Genomic DNA, 20,549 nt, shown 5'->3' with positions numbered 1-20,549 from the left:
GAAAGATCATTGACTCTTTGTGGGACACCCAACAGATGTAGGGATAATCAACATTCACTCATTACTACTACAGTATGTGAAAGAGTTATGATTTGCTTTTGGAAAGTATTATCTAAAATGCTCTTTTTAAGAATTCTTGAAATTATTTTGGAATTCAGCTTTGGACTTGTAATAAATTCCAATGAGTTTATATTGACTTCATAAATTAAATAACAATTTTTAAAAACTGTTTCTTAAACAGAGACAATTCAAATGAATTATATGAATTATATGAATTAAACAGGGACAATTCAAATGTATATTAAAATAAGGTTTTGTAACTGGTATAAATCTGCACACTTATTTGTCTTCTGTCTGCGTGTATTTTGATAAAATGTACCAATACAGAATACAGAATTTCTCTATTATAAAGACCAACAGCTTGGCATCTAAATCTTCAGTTTCAATTTCATTTTCAGAAAAGATATATGATTGAAAGAGGCCACAATAGATTAAAAAACAAAATAAAGTTTATAATACATGATGTACTTATATATTAGCTGTTAATAAAGTTCTGTGCTGAACACCATTTTGAAAGAAATAAAAAGTTGAAAACTTTTGATAAGATTTAGCAGTGTAAATAGTCCTTGACTAGCAGCCATATTGGAGCTGAAAATTCTGTCATTAAGTTAATTAGTCACTTATTGAAACCACAAATGTGGTTGTGAAGCTTTTCTTTGTTTTACAAATCTGTAAAAGTTGTAAATTTGAGAATTAGTGCAGTTACTTTTTCATTATCAACATAACCAGGAATGATTGTTAAATAAGGCACTTGCTAAATGAGATGTACTCTAATCCAATATATCTAAAACCATATGAGATAAACCAGATATCATAAAAATAAGAATGACGTTGCAAATTATCCATTCAATAAGGATTTTTTACAATATATCATAAGCAAAGACATTAAGGATATTTCACTCTTTCCACGTAAACCCAATATGCTGCCAACTAAAGTTACTATTAAAATGCAGCCATATAGTCATATACAGTGGTACCTCTACTTACGAACTTAATTTATTCTGTGACCAGGTTCTTAAATAGAAAGGTTTGTAAGAAGAAGGAATGTTTCCCATAGGAATCAATGTAAAAGCAAATAATGTGTGTGATTGGGGAAGGCAGAGGGAGGGTGGAGGCCCTGTTTCCTCCCAGGAGATTCCTAGAGAAGCCCCACAAAGGTTTCTCCCTGCCTTTTCCGGCCCTGTTTCCTCCCAGGAGATCCCTAGAGAGGCCCCACGGAGGCTTCTCCCTGCCTTTTCTGGTTATAGTTTCAGAGGCTTGGGTTTGTAAGTGGAAAATTGTTCTTGAGAAGAGGCAAAAAAATCTTGATACCCAGTTCTTATCTAGAAAAGTTCATAAGTAGAGGCATTCTTAGGTAGAGTACTACTGTATATATGTCTACGCGAAAATAAGTTTTTCTGAGTTCAGTCAGACTAAAGTTCATCCACTGTAAAAAAAAAATGAAATGTATTAAAAGTATTATAAATTTAGAGACCTATTAAATGAGTGAATGTCAGTTTGGTCTAGTGGTTAAAGCACCATGTTGGAAACCAGGAGATTGTGAATCCTAGTCCTGCCTTAGGCATGACAGCTGGCTGTGTGACTTTGGAGCAGTCACTCTTTCTCAGCCCATTATGTCAGGCTTTGGAGATAAGCCAGTCAGTCAATTTCTGTTGCAATCAGCAGATCAATACTTGATTGATCCAAAAACAGCATACCCTGCACTTGCAGGGAAAAGTGAAGAGAGGATGCCAGGTATTTAAAGGATGAGGATGAGGTAAAAGAAGAAACCTCAGCACTGTATATACAATAAACAGAACGGTCATTTTAAATTTATGGGATACACTTGGACCCTGGCCTTCTGGGTTGGATTTGGATGATGCCAACTGCTTTGGGCCTGATTGTGATAGACAATTTTTGTCCAGCAGGCACTCAGGGGACTCTGGATGAAGCAGATTATCTGGACTCTTTTCAGGCAGGGGGTCAGGCTGGGCTCTAGCACTGAGAGAGCACTGGTTGTGTCTGGATAATCTTTGGAGGGCTCGGGATTGGGGACGGGGGAGATGAATCCATCCTGGTCCTCTTATAACTCTCCGTGGAATTTGATACCATTTAGAAACATAGAAGACTGACAGCAGAAAAAGACCTCATGGTCCATCTAGTCTGCCCTTATACTATTTTCTGTATTTTATCTTAGGATGGATCTATGTTTATCCCAGGCATGTTTAAATTCAGTTACTGTGGATTTATCTACCACGTCTGCTGGAAGTTTGTTCCAAGGATCTACTACTCTTTCAGTAAAATAATATTTTCTCATGTTGCTTTTGATCTTTCCCCCAACTAACTTCAGATTGTGTCCCCTTGTTCTTGTGTTCACTTTCCTATTAAAAACACTTCCCTCCTGGACCTTATTTAACCCTTTAATATATTTAAATGTTTCGATCATGTCCCCCCTTTTCCTTCTGTCCTCCAGACTATAAATAGTATTCTTCTAAACCAGCTGCAGCACACAGTTTTCTTCCTTCCTCTGTGTTTGGTCCCAGACAGTGCTGGGGGGGAGGGGTGTTTGTCATGTCAAATTCCAGATCCTAGCACTGCGGGTTACCTCAGGGCTCAGTTCTCTCACTCCTCCTCTACCTGAGGTAACAGGCAGAGATCATCCATTGGTGAGCCGAGCCCCATGGTTTGCTCATACTATACTGTAGCTGTGTGAATTTCCAGTTTCTTTGTAGGTAAAATTCAAGGGGCTGATTATCATCTTCAAAAACCTGAACATAGAGGGCCCTCACTCCCTGAAGATATGGGCTCATTCTATCAGGGCAGATTTGGTACACATGCTATAGGTCTCGTTCCTTAAATGTTGTCATCTGGCGGGAAGTGCACTTTCTCCCCTGAGATCTGACAGAGCTCCTAGCCTTTTGAAAATTTTCAAAGAGCTGGTCTTCCCACAAGCACTGAGATAGAGTGAGGTTGAAGCTCAGCAAAATGGAAGGCTGATGTGTAGGGAAATTTTCTTTGGGATAGCAAGAGTTTTTGTTATGGTTTGTTGTTTTCTCGTTGTTTTGTGACCTGCCCAAGGTACATGGGATGAACAATCCTATAAGACTTGTACATGAATAAATGCTGTATTTTTGGAGTATAAGACACATCTTTCCACCCCTAACGATCTTCTCTTCCCGGCTTGCAGGATATTTTCATTTCTACTCCCTCCAAAGAATTTTTTTTCCAGCTCTAAGTCTTTGCAGGCTTGTTTTCATTGCTACTCCCTCCAAAAATGATTTTTTTTTCAGACCTAACAAGGTGCTAACCATCTTCCCAGCTTGCAGGATTTTTTCATTCCTACTCCCTCCAAGGAGTTGAAGTCCAGATACCTCCAAGTTGCCAAGGTTAGATCACTGATGGCTGGGCCAAATGAGTGTGGGTGCACACTATTGCACATGCGTGAGTGCCCACACCCATAATTCAAAGCCTGGGGAGAGCGAAAACAGCTTCCCCCACCACCCGGAGGCCCTCTGGGGGCCGGAAATGGCCTGATTCCCAACTTCTGGTGGGCCCAGTAGACTCGTGTTTCACCATCCCCAGACTTCAAAGGCTTACCTGGAGCCAAGGGAGGGTAAAAGCACCCTCCATCATCTACCCAGAGGCTCTCTGGAAGCCAAAAACACCCTCCCAGAGCCTCTGTGAGCCAAAAATCATCTGGCCAGCATACACATGCACGTTGGAGCTGAGCTAGGGCAACGGCTCGCGTGCCAGCAGATATGGCTCCACGTGCCACCTGTGGCACCCATGCTATAGGTTCGCCATCACTGATCTAGATTGTATGTGCAAAACTAACCACCCCCCACCGCTTCCATTGCCAGAAATCTGTCAAGCCAGAAAGGTTGGGGACCGCTGGTTTTTTCTTCACCTTGCATATTTCAGTTAAATCATTCTAATGCAGATGACTAGTTCATTTGATCATTATAAGTGGGGAAATCATATCTAACATTCCAGATGTTGTATTCTTGGATTTTCCATCCCAATGTATTTGATGAGCCCCAAGTTGGGAAATAGATACTTAAGAAGTAATACATATGTAATTTTGCCAGCATTCTTCTTTCAAGCCAACTTCTGAAGTTTCTGCTAAAATAATTTCCCTCCAGCTTTTGCAGAACTGAACACCTGCTTTTGCAAATATTTTTTAAAATCTGCTTTTAAAATAGAATACATAAGCATAAATCTGAACAGAGTATAAAGCCCACAACACTAGCAGACTAATTATTAGCATCGCAATTATACTGTTGATCCGTTGTTTGTAAAATGGAGTGACATAAACCAAACACCTGATTCTAATTGCACTAAATGAACCAATACAGCTAAATGGGAGAAAAAGACAACAAAAGTTGCTTGAATAAAGCTGCTATTATAATCTCTCTATTTTCAGTTTTTGACATTTGTTGATGTTTTAAGAGAATATTTAAACAAAAGCAGTTACAATTACCTGAAGGAGATCACTGAGGTCAAGCAGCATATCTATTGCTGAGGTTAAGGAATTTAAGAGCATACACATTCCTAATGTATAACATTTGACTGTGAACAAGAAAAAGACAAAAAGCATTTTATTCTGTAAGCACACAAAACAGGACATTTAAATATTCCAATTCTTAGCAAAGAAATGGTGAGGACTTAAGAGGGGGAAGGGAGGATGCAGTCAAGAATTTAAGTTGGATTTTGTTCTTCGCTTTATATGTTATAAACTTAGCTTAAGGTTTAAATGGTTATCTCGGCCAACAATGCATGCAGATTTCAAAACAGAGCTGAATGTTAAGAGGCGCAAAACCTCTGCCAAAGTTTAGCAGTCTCTGTGCTTAACATAGCAACTGTCACAAGCAATCTTAATCTTAATACAATCCAGAATCCCAAAGTTCATTTCTCCAGTCTTTAAACTAAATCATGATATTCCTCAAAGCATTCTATTAAAATTATTAGATTGTCCCAAAATCAGGATCAGGCTTTCTCTCTGAACCCATTCTCCAATTCAAACTGTGGTCTCTACTAGGTTTTAGTAAATTGTGTGTGTGTGTGTGTGTGTGTGTGTGTATACACACACACATATATATACAGTGTTCCCTCGCTTTTCGCGGGGGGTGCGTTCCGAGACCGCCCGCGAAAGTTGAATTTCCGCGAAGTAGAGATGCGGAAGTAAATACACTATTTTTGGCTATGAACAGTATCACAAGCCTTCCCTTAACATTTTAAACCCCTAAATTGCAATTTTCCATTCCCTTAGCAACCATTCAGATTATTACTACCCATATTTATTTATTAAAGTTTATTAAAAAAAATATTTATTAAAGGCAGACGAAAGTTTGGCGATGACATATGACATCACCGGGTGGGAAAAACCGTGGTATAGGGGAAAAAACCGCAAAGTATTTTTTAATTAATATTTTTTAAAAAACGTGGTATAGACTTTCCGCGAAGTTCGAACCCGCGAAAATCGAGGGAACACTGTATACACACATTTAGTTCAATACATGCAGCATTATCTAGTAATATTGTCAAAAGAAGTGGGAAGCATGCATGCTAAATTTCCACTATATCTCTATTTTTAAATTATCATTGGAAGCTTTGCCCTTTCTTCCCCTACCAACATCTGTTCACTTTATTTTATTCTCAAAATCATTTCAGAAGCAGACTGTTGCATTTTGGAAGGAAGTACTAAGCTTATTTTCCTTTATATTGTACCTAGGTGGTTGCTATCCCCCAGCAATTTTGGGTTTTGTTTGTATTTATTTTAGTCACAGTATTTTAATGAATAAGTTGTCATATTGTTTTTAACTGCTGCTGGCTATGCACTGCTCAGAGTCACATTCTTTGAGATGGGCAGCCATAAAAATTTGCTAAATAATGAAATGCATGTAAATTATTCATCTGAGTAAGCAACGTACGGAATATTAGTTTGATTTAGTTCAGTAAATTGCCAAAATCCTTGTGTTTTATTAGGTAGAAATGAGGTACCTGTGATCATTTAAGTAGCAACTCCTTAATAAAATCAATAGCAAATCTTAATTTTTGTAATACTGCAGGTAAAGAAAGAGAAGCAGATAGTGATTTATTTAGTGCCATAACAGAAGTAAGCTTTAAGGGGAAAACTCCATAAATCACTGTTCAGTTGTTGTCGATAAAAATAGACTACTCTACAAGAATATGATGTGCAGTTTTGGTATAAATGTGTGGTATGTAAGCTTTTTTAAAGTACAGTGGAACCCCGACATAAGAGCTGCTCTACTTAAGAGCAACTCGAGATAAGAGCTGGGAGGGGAGAGATATTTTTGTTCTACTTACAAGCCCAAATTCGAGATACAAGCGCCAAGGAGCTGTCTCCTGAAGCCAAACGCTAACTTCCGCGTTCGGCTTCAGGAGACAGCTGCGAAGCGGCGCGCGTGTTTTAAAAGGTTGCAGCCGGCCTGGGGGGCTCGGGGGGGTGCTTGCAGCTTTCTTTCTTGCTCTTTTTCTTTCTCTCTTTTACCTTCCCTTCCTCTATTTCTTCTTTTCTTTCTCCTTCCCACCTTCTTCCCTCCCTCCCTCCCTTCACTCATTCCTCTCTTACTCTCCCCTTTCATAAGTTTCCTTGCTTCCTTCCTCTGTTCCTGTCCCTTCCCCCTTTCTTTCTTTCTTTCTTTCTTTCTTTCTTTCTTGCTCTTTTTCTTTCTCTCTTTTACCTTCCCTTCCTCTATTTCTTCTTTTCTTTCTCCTTCCCACCTTCTTCCCTCCCTCCCTCCCTTCACTCATTCCTCTCTTACTCTCCCCTTTCATAAGTTTCCTTGCTTCCTTCCTCTGTTCCTGTCCCTTCCCTCTTTCCTTCCTTCCTTCCCACCCTCCGTCCATTCATTCACCCATTCCTCTCTTGATCGCTTAAAGCCGGTCCCTGGTGCAAAAAGGGTTGGGGACCTCTGTCCTACAGGATTGGGTGGCAGAGAAGTTGAACATATGTAAATTTAAAAGTTTAAGAAAGTTTACAAGTTAAGTGAAAGAAACTTCATTATTCATTTATATGTACATGTACATTTCTTCATTAAAAACATGTCTTTCTGCATAATTTAGACTAACTTTGTGAGTTTTTTGAGGGCTGGAACCAATTAAAATTATTTACATTAATTCCTATGGGGAAAAGTCGTTCGAGATAAGAGCTGCTCGACTTAAGAGCCCAGGTCCGGAACGAATTAAACTCGTATCTCGAGGTACCACTGTATGCATATATTGTGTTAGAATAAAATGCAAAGATCTGCTGGTATTATAAATCATCATACTTAGCTTGACATGAAAACACAAAACCACAGGTGCACTAGCTACACAAGTTTACATTGCCTGTGTAAGCATATCCAACTTCAGACAAATCTTTTACATAGACACACGCTTACACCAGTGGTGGGTTGCTACCAGTGTTGTAGGCAACTCCACACCAGTAGCGGCTGCCAGATTGTTCAATTTTTGTGCAATTGCTCCGGTGCTGGTCCTTGGGGCTCCGCCTCCTTTTATTCTTGAATTTTTAGGGGGGGGTTGCTTCCTGCGCATGTGCAGAAACAAAATCTCGCAAGGGGATGCTCGCGCATGCGAAGTTTTGGCATTTTTCTTCCACGCATGCGCGGAAGCAAAAAATTGCTGAAATCTCACACACACATGCATCCCCTCACAATTTTTGCACATTTTTGCTTCCTGCACATGCGCGGAAGCAAAATCACACTGGGGATGCGCACACACACACGAGAATCCTCACGTTGTGTTTACAGCGCACCTGTAGCAGCAGGTAAGAGGAATCCGCCCTTGACTTAGACCACTATTTTACCATTAAAGAAGAGGGTGCGGCTTTATTAGTGTTCCAGAATACTCAGAAACAATTTTGTCAGATTCCAACCAGTTCTTACTAGCTCTTCAAACAAAAGCTATATAAAGAAGAATCAGCTCCCCCCGGAAATTCGCACTGCCCCCACCCTCCTCGCCTTCCGAAAGAGTTTAAAAACTCATCTTTGTCGCCAGGCCTGGGATTATTAGATCTTCCCGCAACTGTTCTGTCGAGCTCTCTGGTAGAATCCTCCCGAAAATTCACAGATACAAAGTTCAGACACACACACATTTGAAAATTCAAAATAATGTTCTTTATACCGAAAATTCAAATAAACTAAGCACTCTTTTTGTATAGCAAAGAGCACTCGTCTCCAAACAAACTGGTAATATGTACAAGTCCCTTATCAGTTCTGAGATACTTAGCTTGCAGCTGTGAGGCAATTCACAGACCTTCTTCTTTCACAAAGTGAAACACACTTTGCTCTGGTTTAGTTTCAAAGCGGGGGAAAATCAGCACACGAAGGTCGAAGTCAGCAAGGCTGGCACGAAACACAATGATGAGATAATCCTCCACAATGGCCAAACCCACAGGCTGCTATTTATAGCAGCCTCACTAATTACCACAGCCCCACCCAACCTCAGGTGGCCTCATTTTCTTTGATAATAATCTCTCAGTTGTTGCTGCCTATGCATCGCTCTCCGCATGTGTGGCTGTATCAGTAACTCTTGTTCGGAATTCAAGGAGGAGCTAGATAATTGATCTCCTTCTGAGCTGTCTGCCACACTCTCCTCCACCCTATCACGCATGTCTTCTTGGTCAGAGGAACCTTCATCAGCAGATTCCACCGGGAGAAAAACAGGCCTGCGGCATGTGGTTGTCTCCCCCACATCCACAGTCCTTGGGGCAGGAGCTGGGCCAGAGCTAACCACAACAGTGACCAACAAATGTTTTTAATGTGATTTACTGAGTGAATGTTAATAAAAGTATTAAAGTTAGAATTTTAAAAGATTTTTAAGTATATTAATTGGATCAATTGTACTATTGTGTCTTTTATAAATGCTGTGAGCCGCCCCGAGTCCTCGAAGAGGGGGGGGCATACAAATCCAATTAAACTAAACTAAACTAAACTAAACTGTATATATAAAAGTCAGTTGCCAAACATGAATGACTTTGAAATGAAGGATGAAGCTCTGTAAACAGCCAGAATGGACTTATAATCTAAGTTTGTAATTTTGAGGTCAGACGGTTGGGTTTTAATGCTCTTTGAAGGTGTCACTCTCTAGTTTCCTTATAAATTAGTCATTCACTCAAATGCAGCAAACCAAAGCATTGTACTTTAGAGCTTAATTACTTTTCCTTGGTACCAGATTTAAATAAGTAAATATTGCCAGTCTTTATTCAAGGGGTTCAGTGGGAGGGGGGGACTCAGTTATTAATCAAAGCCATTCCTAAGTGAAACCATGATTGTGATTATGATCTCACTTCAGGTTTCCTTTCCTTCCTAGCCCTGCAAATGTCACAATGAGGATTGGTAGTAAAGTAACTTTTTATTCTGACCTAGACTTTCTGATTAAATAAAAGGACACACACGGTATCCCATAAACCTCCTTTATTTATAACAGTTGCTAATTAGGTTCATTAGCAGCCATCATAAATCCCAATAAACAAGTCCAACTAAAGTCTTGCAGGAAAAACTAGATGAAAGTCCAATCAAATTAAAACAAGTCTGGCTAAAGTCTTGCAGGGAAAAGCAGATAACACCCACGACCCTTGCTCTTCTTTGGCAAACTGCCAAAGATCAATTTGCAGGAAACACTTGGCAAATTCAAACAGGAACAAAGCAGAGTCTTGAGTTACAATGACAAGATCTAGGGATGAACTTAGTTGTTTCCTGCCCCTAACCCTTTCGTGTTCTCCACTTATATAGCCTATGGGAGGGACAAATTATCCTCAAGCCTTACTACCGAGTAGTACTCCTCTGGATGTTCTTGCCTTCTGGCAGCTCTGCACATGCGCAAATTGAGAACAGACTCCTCCTGTTGTTCTTCCTCACTCATCATGTCAGCCTCTGGAGGTTTTGGACACGGAACAAACCTCCCCAATGTCCCTGGCTGAATTCCTGCCTCTGGCACCAAGCCTATTCCAGACTCCAGGCCTGGCTCAAGTTCCTCTTCAGCCTCCTCGCTGTCCAACTCTGCTGCCAGCTGCACAGGCTGCTGGCAGACCACATTTTTTCATCAACATAACTGCTAAACAAGGCAGTTACAAAATAAGGACTATGTGTAGTGCAACACTCACAGAAAAGTCAGAGGACAATTTTCATTAATTTGCTATCCCCTACATTTCTTAAAAACTTCTAGAACAAAGTAGATACCGTAAAGGAGACTGCAGAAAGAACATTTGCATCATCCACAAATGTAATTCATTAACAAGCATCTAGGTCCTAATGAATGAGAATTCATCAGAGGAATCTCATACTCCATCTTAAATGGTTTAGCAATAAGGAGGCAACTTCAGTTTTAATGTTGGGACTAAAAGGAAGCCAATACAAGATATAGTTAAGAACTGTTAACAAGATCAAAGCTACATTAAATTTCTCTTCAACTACAAAGTTACTTTACCCCAATCCCTAAAAATAATGAAGTACCAGTCTTCCCAGGCTTAGATTACAGCACTTGCGCAGACCAGCATATCAACAGCTGGACAAACATTTATATTTCATTTTTTTCTTTTAAATGGTTTTTATTAGTTTACAATATAGCATACAAAAAAAATACAAAAGTGAATAGTAGAAAACATAGGGTAGGGAAAAGAGAAGGGGAAAGTGAGGGAAAGAAAAGGAGAAAAAGGAAAAAAAGCATTGACTTCTGACTTCCTTTGGTGCAGTAGAATAAAGCATTAACATCAAACTTCAACTTTTTACTTTTACATAATACAATAAACTAGCCATTTCTATAACAACAAATCTATCTAATCGGTAAAACCCCAAATCAAATTTTCATTTTGTTCCACCTGAAGCACAAAATCCAGAAGTGGTTTGCAAGTAAAAATAAAAGCATTTATATATTTTTTTTCTTTGATCAAAACAGTCAGTTGAACCATCTCTGCTAACTCCCACCAATTTTTGCAGCCACTCATCCATTGTGGGGATCAAGGTGACCTTCCATCTCTGTGTATAACGTAGTTTTGTTGCCATCAACATATATAACATCAAAGATTTTCCATTAAACCCAAAAGAAAATTATCTGGTTTTCTCTTTATATTCACTTTTAAGAATTTTCGGTATTAACATATGTATCCTCCAGTCAAAGATTTCAAACACCTCGAAAGGAATCTGCCATAGCAAAGACTGCCTAGCACACATGCAAACCCTAAGAATGAATAATGGCTTAGCACAGCACTGTCTAATTAAATACAGAGCACAAAAGGATTCTTTTTATTCTTTTTATTATGATGATTAGTCACACAGTCAGCCAGATGTTTAGACTGGATTTGGCATTATTTATAATTATGCTTTTCTTGCATTATATTTTACTCTTTCAATTTATGCCTGTCATACCACACTTAAGGCAACCAAATGTTCAAATATAAACTTTTTAAAACCTACAAAAACCGGCCACAATTATTATTATAACTCAAAAGGGCTGAATAAAGTGGAAAAGCTTAACTCCATTCTTGAGATTAAAAACAGCACAGGACATATGCAGATGCCAAGTGAGTAGCTTCCACATTTTGGAGGCAAGGCAAAATCTTATCAGTCATCAACTTCCTTTGAAGGAGATTCAGAGACCCATTAATAAATAAGAACAAGGAAAGTTCAGACCACAAACATTTAATCCATGTCTAGTAATATCTGGCAATGTTTAGGTGCCAAACTATGGAACAAAAAGAGAAAATGTGAGATCTGCTATTGCTGGGCTGGGCTGAGTGAGAGCAATTATCAGTAGGAAGCATAAAGACTGTGAAAACACTATTTTTGTTTGCAAGCTTTCCAGTGTTGGGGAGGGAGAGAGAATGAAAAGTTGGAGAATTATGAATCACAGAAATAGATATTTCATTCTCAAACACTTGCTGGAAAAGGAAAGGTCACAAGGCTGGAGCAAGGCTTATTTGAGGTCTTTCCTCAGGCTGGAATGCAAAATACAAACCAACATTTGTCCCCCTTGATAGAATCCAGTTCAATATTATCTATGCAGGCACTGAAAGCCCCTTATAGAGTCAAGCTCCTTTTTGTTTGCAATATTATTCCTTTGGGCAAAGCCATTTGGCAACTATATATAGATGGATATTTCATACCCCTCACAAAAGAAACTATATAAAGAACAAAAGAACACTAAATATAGCAAAGTTTAGATCTAGTTACAAACGTTCAATTGGTTGTACGTACTACAATGAAATGATCCTCAATACAAGCTACTGTGTCCAATTGCACCCAAATTAAAGCGTGCAAGGTATTATTATGTCAAAATAAAAATACTGGGAGCTGGCGGAAAGGAAAGGAAAGAAACCAATAGCAAAATTTTCAAGCTCTTTCTAGACCCACATTCTGATTTAACCAGACACATCTGAACAAGAACTGAGTGATTGAAATAGCACTGATGAACTTGATGAAGTCAATTATGACCAAGAAAAATTAATCCACAAGTATAAAAGTATTCCTAGCCAATACCAGAATCGAATATGACATATGTAAGTGTTGGTTATGACCTATAAAGCCCTTCATGGCACCGGACCAGAATATCTCCAGGACCGCCTTCTGCTGCACGAATCCCAGCGACCAGTTAGGTCCCACAGAGTTGGCCTTCTCCGGGTCCCGTCAACTAAACAATGTTGTTTGGCGGGACCCAGGGGAAGAGCCTTCTCTGTGGCGGCCCTGACCCTTTGGAACCAACTCCCTCCAGATATCAGAGTTGCCCCCACCCTCCTAGCCTTTCGTAAGCTCCTTAAAACCCACCTCTGTCGTCAGGCATGGGGGAATTGACATGTTCCCTCCCCCTAGGCTTATAAAATTTATGCATGGTACGCTAGTATGTATGATTGGTTTTAATTTGGGTTTTTTTAAAATTAACTTAAATATTAGATTTGTTTTACATTGTGTTGTTATTGCTGTGAGCCGCCCCGAGTCTGCGGAGAGGGGCGGCATACAAATCTGATTAAACTTAAACTTAAACTTAAACTTTTAGTAAATCAAATGGATACAAAACAGAAGCATCCTAAGTGAAGAGGGGAAAGGATTCATGCTTCATTTTGGCTGAATTATTCAAAACTAGATATTTTTATTTCATTTATATAACAAATTTGGAGGAACCCCCCCCCATCTCATTTACATAACAATACATTTAAGCACTAAAAAGTGCATGTAGTACAAGTGTCATGGTGTAGTAGAGCATTGAACCTTTATTCTGAAGGTGGTTAATTCACTATTGATAGTCACTTGCAGCTTTCCACCATCCATTTTACAGCCCCAGGTCAAATCTAGATTCCATTCCAAAGTCAGACAGCAAAACATATGAACCCACCCCAGTGGTGTGTTTCTACCAGTTCGGCCCGGTTTAGATGAACCAGTAGAAGCAATAACAGAAGACTCCGCCCACCCACCTGGACGTCATAATAGACGTTCTGCGCATGGGCAGAAGTGTCACATGCACGCACTCCTGTTCCCAAACTAGTAGCAAAGGTAAGTGAAACCCACCACTGATCCCCCCCCGACAAGAAGAATTAAAAGATAAAATTATGATACCTTGTTTCCCCAAAAATATGACGTATCCCAAAAATAAGGCATGTCAGAGGTCTTCCAGAATTTGTTAATATAAGGCACCCCCCGAAAATAAGGCGTAGTCAAGTTTACATACGGTACGGTGGAAAAACATACAGTACCATTCAAAGCTGTTCATAGCGGTACCGTAATAATGTGGCGTCCCCTGCTGGCCCTTTCCATCGCTTTGTACCATCCAGTACAGCAGACACAGTCTGCTGCTGTCTCATCACCATTACAGTCTCCACTACAGTTCCTAGACTGTAGTTCCTCTGGTGGCCGGAAGCTGCCATATAAGTGCCGTCGTTTGTGTGTGTGGGTGCCATACTGACAGGTACCGTACCATAATCAGTGTACCGTACGGCACACTTTCTTTGGGGGTGTCAGCTTTTCTGCCTGTGAATTTGTCTTATTTGAGAAATATAAGGCACCTCCCGAAAATAAGACGTAGCACAACTTTTGGAGCAAAAATTAATATAAGACAGTGTCTTATTTTTGGGGAAACACAGTATATGCAGAATTACTGATGAAAAGGCAAAGGCTGCCAGCATTGAAAGTAGTGCCCAGAAAGACCTAGCACCTTAAATGAAAAATGCAAATAAGGCACTGGGGAGGATTAAAGTAGCATTTACTGAACCGACTATTCAGCTTGGCTACAGTAACGATGGTTCTAAAAGAAATAAGTGTCAAAATTAGAAAACCAAAAGCAAACTCATATTTAATCCCAATACAGAGGAGCTAGCTAGAAGCCAAAATAAAGAAATTAAAATCAGATGAAAGTTATTTTAAAAATACAAGAGAGAAGAAACTGAAGAATGTAAGGATCAAGACAAGTTCAATAAAGTATAATGGCTTGGCAAAAGAAAAATTGGAAGCTTTAGCAAGAAATAACATTAATAGCTGGAAAAAGTTAACACTATGTGACATGAATCATCCAATTTAAGCAAAATCAGCTATTTCAATCAGATAATATGAGGCTACCAAGGTATAAATGGCAATATAAATTCTGAAAATGGAAAACAAACCAAAAGAAAATGTATTTTTGGAAAGATGTATGGGAAAGCTACAGGATCAAATCCCAGTAACGGTATGGCTAGCTGATGAGGCCACAACAAGGCCAAAATAGTGCTATCCTAGTGTTCTGTCTGGGTTTTCCCAGACCTCCACACCCACTGAAAAAACAGCCAGACACTCTGGTAAAATCCAAAAGTAATTTATAGCAGGAAAAAATAAGCACAAAGGAAAACCTGTCTTCACAGCAGACAGGTTACAATACTTTACAACAGGGTCCTGATGTCCAGTCAATTCCAAAAGCTTCTTGCTGGCACCCCCCCCCCCCCCAAGGTTTCAATAGTCCAAGGCACAAACCAGGATTGTAGCCACCAAAGTTCACAGACAGGTCTCACGAATCTCCAAGATAAAACTCCACAAGCCAGGAAGGGTGGGGCCGCCTTTTATCCTTTCCCAAGAGCACCACACCCAAACCCAGCTGCGACCTCTAATGCTGGAAATACCTAGCCAATTGCGTTCTTCTCTCGTTAGCTCTCCTCTGTCGCATATCTATGAAGTCACTAGCATCTTCCCCCAGGGAATCCAGGCTGCTTGCTGGGGAGAGCTCCCCCTGGTGGAACTCTGGCTGTCCTTCATCTTCAGCCTGGGATTCAGCTTCTTCATCAGTCTGCCCCTCCTGGTCCTCAGCCTCTGAGCTGGACACCGACAGCAAATCAGCCATTCCCGGAGGGGTCCCAGGCTGAACCACAACACCTAGTCTCCCTTAATTTTAAAATTCAGCAAAAACATGTAACACATATATGTATGTATGTATGTATGTATGTATGCATGTAGGTAGGTAGGTAGGTATATCTAAATAAATAAATATATGATTATATATATTATTTCAATTAAATAATTGAAATAATCAATTAGAACTAATAACAAAAATGTTGGATGATAAAAGAAGTTGAAGATGAGCTTAGTAAAAATCAAATGGAAGAGCTAATATAACAGCAGAAATGGTTAAAAACTGAATGAACATTATTAAAAACTAGACAAATCCTGGAAATAATCAATTGCATGGCTTTTGACTCAAATATCTGATTAGCATATATCATATTATAGCTAACCAGTGTAATAAAATATTGAATACAGGAAATTTACTCTTGAACCTAAAACCTCTGCCTTGTTCTTCAGAAGATCCAGATCTCTTATTAGGTCATTCAATTCTGTATGTTATGAGGTGCCGTTCAGCGGATGTGGATGGCAAGTAATCCGGGTCATGTAAGGCTGTGTGTTCATCACTACAAGATTACTGGGGTTCTTCCTTACTGGATTCAACTACGAAAGATGGCGTAGTGGTTAGAGTGCAGTACTGCAAGCTACTTCTGCTTATCGTTATTTATTTATTCATTCATTCATTCATTCATTCATTCATTCATTCATTCATTCATTAGATTTGTATGCCGCCCCTCTCCGCAGACTCGGGGCGGCTCACAACAATAAAAAAACAATATACAGAGAACAAATCTAATATTTAAAATCTAAAAACCCATTATTTAAAAGAACATACAACACAGGCATACCATACTATATAGGCAGGGGGGAAAATATCTCAATTCCCCCATGCCTAACGACAGAGGTGGGTTTTAAGGAGTTTGTGAAAGGCAAGGAGGGTGGGGGCAATCCTAATCTCCGGGGGGAGCTGGTTCCAGAGGGTCAGGCCCGCCACAGAGAAGGCTCTTCCCCTGGGTCCCGCCAGACGACATTGTTTAGTCGACGGGACCCGGAGAAAGCCAACTCTGTGGGACCTAACAGGTCGCTGGGATTCGTGCGGCAGAAGGCGGTCTTGCAGATATTCTGGTCCAGTGCCATGAAGGGATTTATAGGTCATAACCAACACTTTGAATTGTGACCAGAAACTGATCGGCAATTAATGCAGACTGCGGAGTGTTGGAGTAACATGGGCATACTTAGGGAAGCCCATGATTGGTCTCGCAGCTGCATTTTGCACAATCTAAAGTTTCCGAACACTCTTCAAAGGTAGCCCCATGTAGAGAGCATGTCTATGTCAGTTCCAGAACGCATGTGCACTCTGGCCAGCTGATTTTTGGCCTTCCAGAGGGCGGGGAAGCCGTTTTCACCCTCCCCAGCTTCAGGAAAGCCTCCGGAATCCATGGATGGTGAAAAATGGACTCAATGGGCCTACCAGAACTTCAGGAACAAATTTCTGGTAGGCCTGTTGGGCCATTTCTTTCCCCTCCCCAAGCTTCAGGAAATGTCCCAAAGGGACTACCGCAAGTCCGGAGGTTTCAGTGAGGCCTGCATACATGTGCGCAGGGGGGAGCGCAGGGGGTATGCACGCATGCACAGGGGGAGAGGACATTGCATTATGGGTGTGGGCACAGGCACGTGTGCTGTCGCGAGTATGCGCCCTTTTGGCACCCAAGCAAAAAAGGGTTCACCATCACTGATCTAGGATTTTCTGGGATCATAGAAAGATTAAGCTACGTGGCTGAAAAAGAACCAGAAACTCTACAAGGAAAAGAAAATGAGAAGAATTAAAAATAAATAAGGAGATTAAAGAAAAAAGTGTTTTTTTAAAGAATAGGAAATACAGTGAGAGACAGGAGAGCTAGTACCAAGTAATACCTTTTGTGAAAAATCACCCACTCATTGCTAAATTTATTTTATCCAGGGTTCTATTTAATTGAAAAGATGATCTGCAATATGGTTTCTTTATTTACAGGATAAGCTCCAGTTTAAGAGTTACAGAATTAAGCTGTCAAAAGATAAAAGTTGTTGAATGAAGCATACTGAAGAGCGCTTCAGAGCTCAAGGCAGATTACTGCTGAGCTGCAAGCAGTGTTTCAGGCCTATTATTTTTGAAAAGCATGTAGACAGACAAACCTCTGCATGCAACATTTCCATTTACCACTTTTCATCCACTCTATACATCTAAATGTTTACTGGGCTATTGTAAACAAGGTTCTAACATTGCAAAAAAAGTTTAAACTGCATTTAGTCAATCTTTTATAATAGCTTTTATTTAAAAGTCCCAGTATGCAACCAAAAGCCATAACCCACTGGTATCAAAAATCAGGAAAGCTGCCTTACAATTATTATATGGTTTGATTATGTGGCATTTATGTATTTATTTAGTTCGACTTCTATGCCACCCAATCCCGAAGAACTCAGGGCGACTTACAAAATGATATAATAATTTTTTTTAAAGATACAAGCAATAAAAAGAAGTCGAATATAATATCTAAAACTAAACCCCGTAATAAAACCCATCTGTGTAAAAAACAGTCATAATCATATGCATACGCACCATTCATACGTTTTGGCCATGAAACATGTACAATTCATGCCCCCTCAGGCCTGCTGGGAAAGCCAGGTCTTTGTGGCCTTGCGGAAGGCCAGTAAGGTGGGAGCAGTATGGACATGGTTGGTTCCATAGAGCCGGGGCAGTCACAGAGAAGGCCCTCCCCCGCAGTCCCACCAACCTGCATTGTTAGTTGACAGGACCCAGAGGTGGCCAACTCTGTGTGCTCTTATTGGTTTCTGGGAGGTATGTGGCAGGCGGCAGTCCCATAGATCAGTGATTTTCAACCTTTCTTGAGCCGTGGCACATTTTTTTCATTTACGAAACCCTGGGGCACATTGAGCAGGGGGGGAGGGCTGCTAAAAAAAAGTTTGGACAAAAAAAATTCTCTCTCTCTCTCTTCCTCCCTTTCGCTCTATTTCTCTCTTCCTCCCTCTTTCTCTCCATCTTTCTTTCTCTCTCTCTCCATCCCTTTCTTTCTCTTCCTTCCTTCCACTTTTTTGCTCTCTTTCTCCCTCCATACCTCCCTCTATGTCTTTCTCTCTCTCTCTCCTTCCCTCCCTCTCTCTTTCTCTCTCTTTCTTTCTTTCTCTCTCTTTCTCTCTCTTGCTATCTTTTTCTTGTTCTCTCTCTCTCTCTTGCTTTCTCTCTCTCGTTCTCTTTCTCGCTCACTCGCTCTTTCTCTCTCTTGCTTTCTTTCTTTCTCTCTCTCTTGCTTTCTTTCTCTCTTTCTTTCTCTCTCTGAGCTTCGCGCCACACCTGACCATGTCTCGCGGCACACTGGTTGAAAAACACTGCCATAGATAGTCTGGCCCTGAGCTATATAGGGCTTTATAGGTAATAAGCAACACCTTGAATTGTGCCCAGAGACTAATAGGAAGCCAGTGCAGCTCGCGGAGCACAGGTGTTACATGGGTATACCAAGGTATACCCATGACAGCTCTCGCAGCTGCATTCTGGATTATTTGCAGTCTCCAAATACTTTTCAAGGGTAGCCCCGTGTAAAGGGCATTGCAATAATCGAGACGGGAGGTGGTGAGCGCCTGAGTGACTGTGCACAGAGCCTCCTGGTCCAAATAGGGCTGCAACTGGTGAACCAGGCACACCTGGGCAAAGGTCTCCCTGGCCACAGCCGAAAGATGATGGTCAAGACTCAGCTGTGGGTCCAGAAGGACACCTAAGTTGAGGACCCTATCTGAGGGGAACAATTTAATTTAATTTAATTTATTAGACTTGTATGCCACCCCTCTCCGCAGACCCGGGGCAGCTCACAACAAAATAGTGACAGTGTAGCAAATCTAATATTAAAAACATTCTAAAACCAACATTAGAACCATACAACACAATCATACCATGCATAAACTGCCTGGGGGATATCTCAGTTCCCCCATGCCTGGCAACATAGATGGGTCTTTAGCAACATACGAAAGGCAAGGAGGGTGGGGGTGGTTCTAATCTCCGTGGGAGTTGATTCCAGAGGGCCGGGGCCGCCACAGAGAAGGCTCTTACCCTGGAGCCCGCCAGACCAATGTCCCACCACCACTCCAGAACAATGGACGGACAGATATAGGAATCCTTAGGAGGAAATGCCCACAGCCACTCAGGGTTGAGCTTGAGGTAATAGCATTAGTAATAGCACGTAAACTTATATACCACTTCACAGGGCCATACAGCCTTCTCTTAAAGCATTCTGGGTTTTACATTTTAGACTAGAATGTTTTCTCCTGCCATTTTGTGTCAACAGTTTCCTTGCTGCCCTTGAGGGACATCTGATCTATCTTGACGTAATTGTTTTCTCTAGTTTGGAAACCTCTTGTTTCTGCCTAATCAATTTGACTCATTACAACTATTCACCATTCTAGCTGTTTACGTTTGTGCAATTCAATATCTTCTACACATTGTGGAAAACAACAAAACTAAAAAGATTTATTTATTTATTTATTTATTTATTTATTCATTCATTCATTCATTCATTCATTCATTCATTCATTCATTCATTCATTCATTTTGTCCAATACACAATGAGGGTTTTAGTGGGTATATGTCTATATACACATAGTAAAATACATGATGAAGGTTATAGAAGAGATACTCATAGTAAAATATATCTAAGAAATAATAGAAAAGAAGGTATAGTAATAGAACATATCAATGAAAGAATAGAAGAAGAGATATAGGAATAGAAGAAAGGTATAGAGATATAGGAGAGTAATAGGACAGGGGACGAAAGGCACTCTAGTGCAGTGATTTTCAACCTTTTTTGAGCTGCGGCACATTTTTTACATTTACAAAACCCTGGGGCACATTGAGCGGGGGGTGGGGTGGCTAAAAAAGTTTGGACAAAAAAATTCGCTCTCTCTCTTCCTCCCTTTCGCTCTATTTCTCTGTCCCTCCCTCTTTCTCTCCCTTCCTCTTTCTTTCTCTCTCTCTGCATCCCTCTTTCATTCTCTTCCTTCCTTCCTCTCCCTTTTGCTCTCTTTCTCTCTCCCTCCCTACCTCCCTCTATGTCTTTCTCTTTCTCTCCTTCCTTCCCTCTCTTTCTTTCTCTCTTGCTTTCTTTCTTTCTCTCTCTCTCTCTTGCTTTCTTTCTCTCTCTGAGCTTCGCG

General features: G+C 40.4%; 1 protein-coding gene across 1 annotated transcript in view; it reads right to left on the bottom strand.

Annotated features, from left to right (window-relative positions):
- BRF1 (BRF1 general transcription factor IIIB subunit) overlaps nucleotides 1-20,549 on the bottom strand; it is a 319,000-nt gene that overhangs the window by 202,166 nt on the left and 96,285 nt on the right. Inside the window, exon 4 of the mRNA XM_070751063.1 lies at nucleotides 4,520-4,551. Within this exon, the coding sequence (XP_070607164.1) occupies nucleotides 4,520-4,551 (32 nt within the window). The remainder of the gene's footprint in view (nucleotides 1-4,519; nucleotides 4,552-20,549) is intronic.

Source organism: Erythrolamprus reginae, chromosome 1 (assembly GCF_031021105.1).
Source record: "Erythrolamprus reginae isolate rEryReg1 chromosome 1, rEryReg1.hap1, whole genome shotgun sequence".
Lineage (NCBI taxonomy): Eukaryota > Metazoa > Chordata > Lepidosauria > Squamata > Dipsadidae > Erythrolamprus > Erythrolamprus reginae.
Note: the sequence above shows the minus strand (reverse complement) of the source record. Positions and strands in the feature narration are given on the sequence as shown.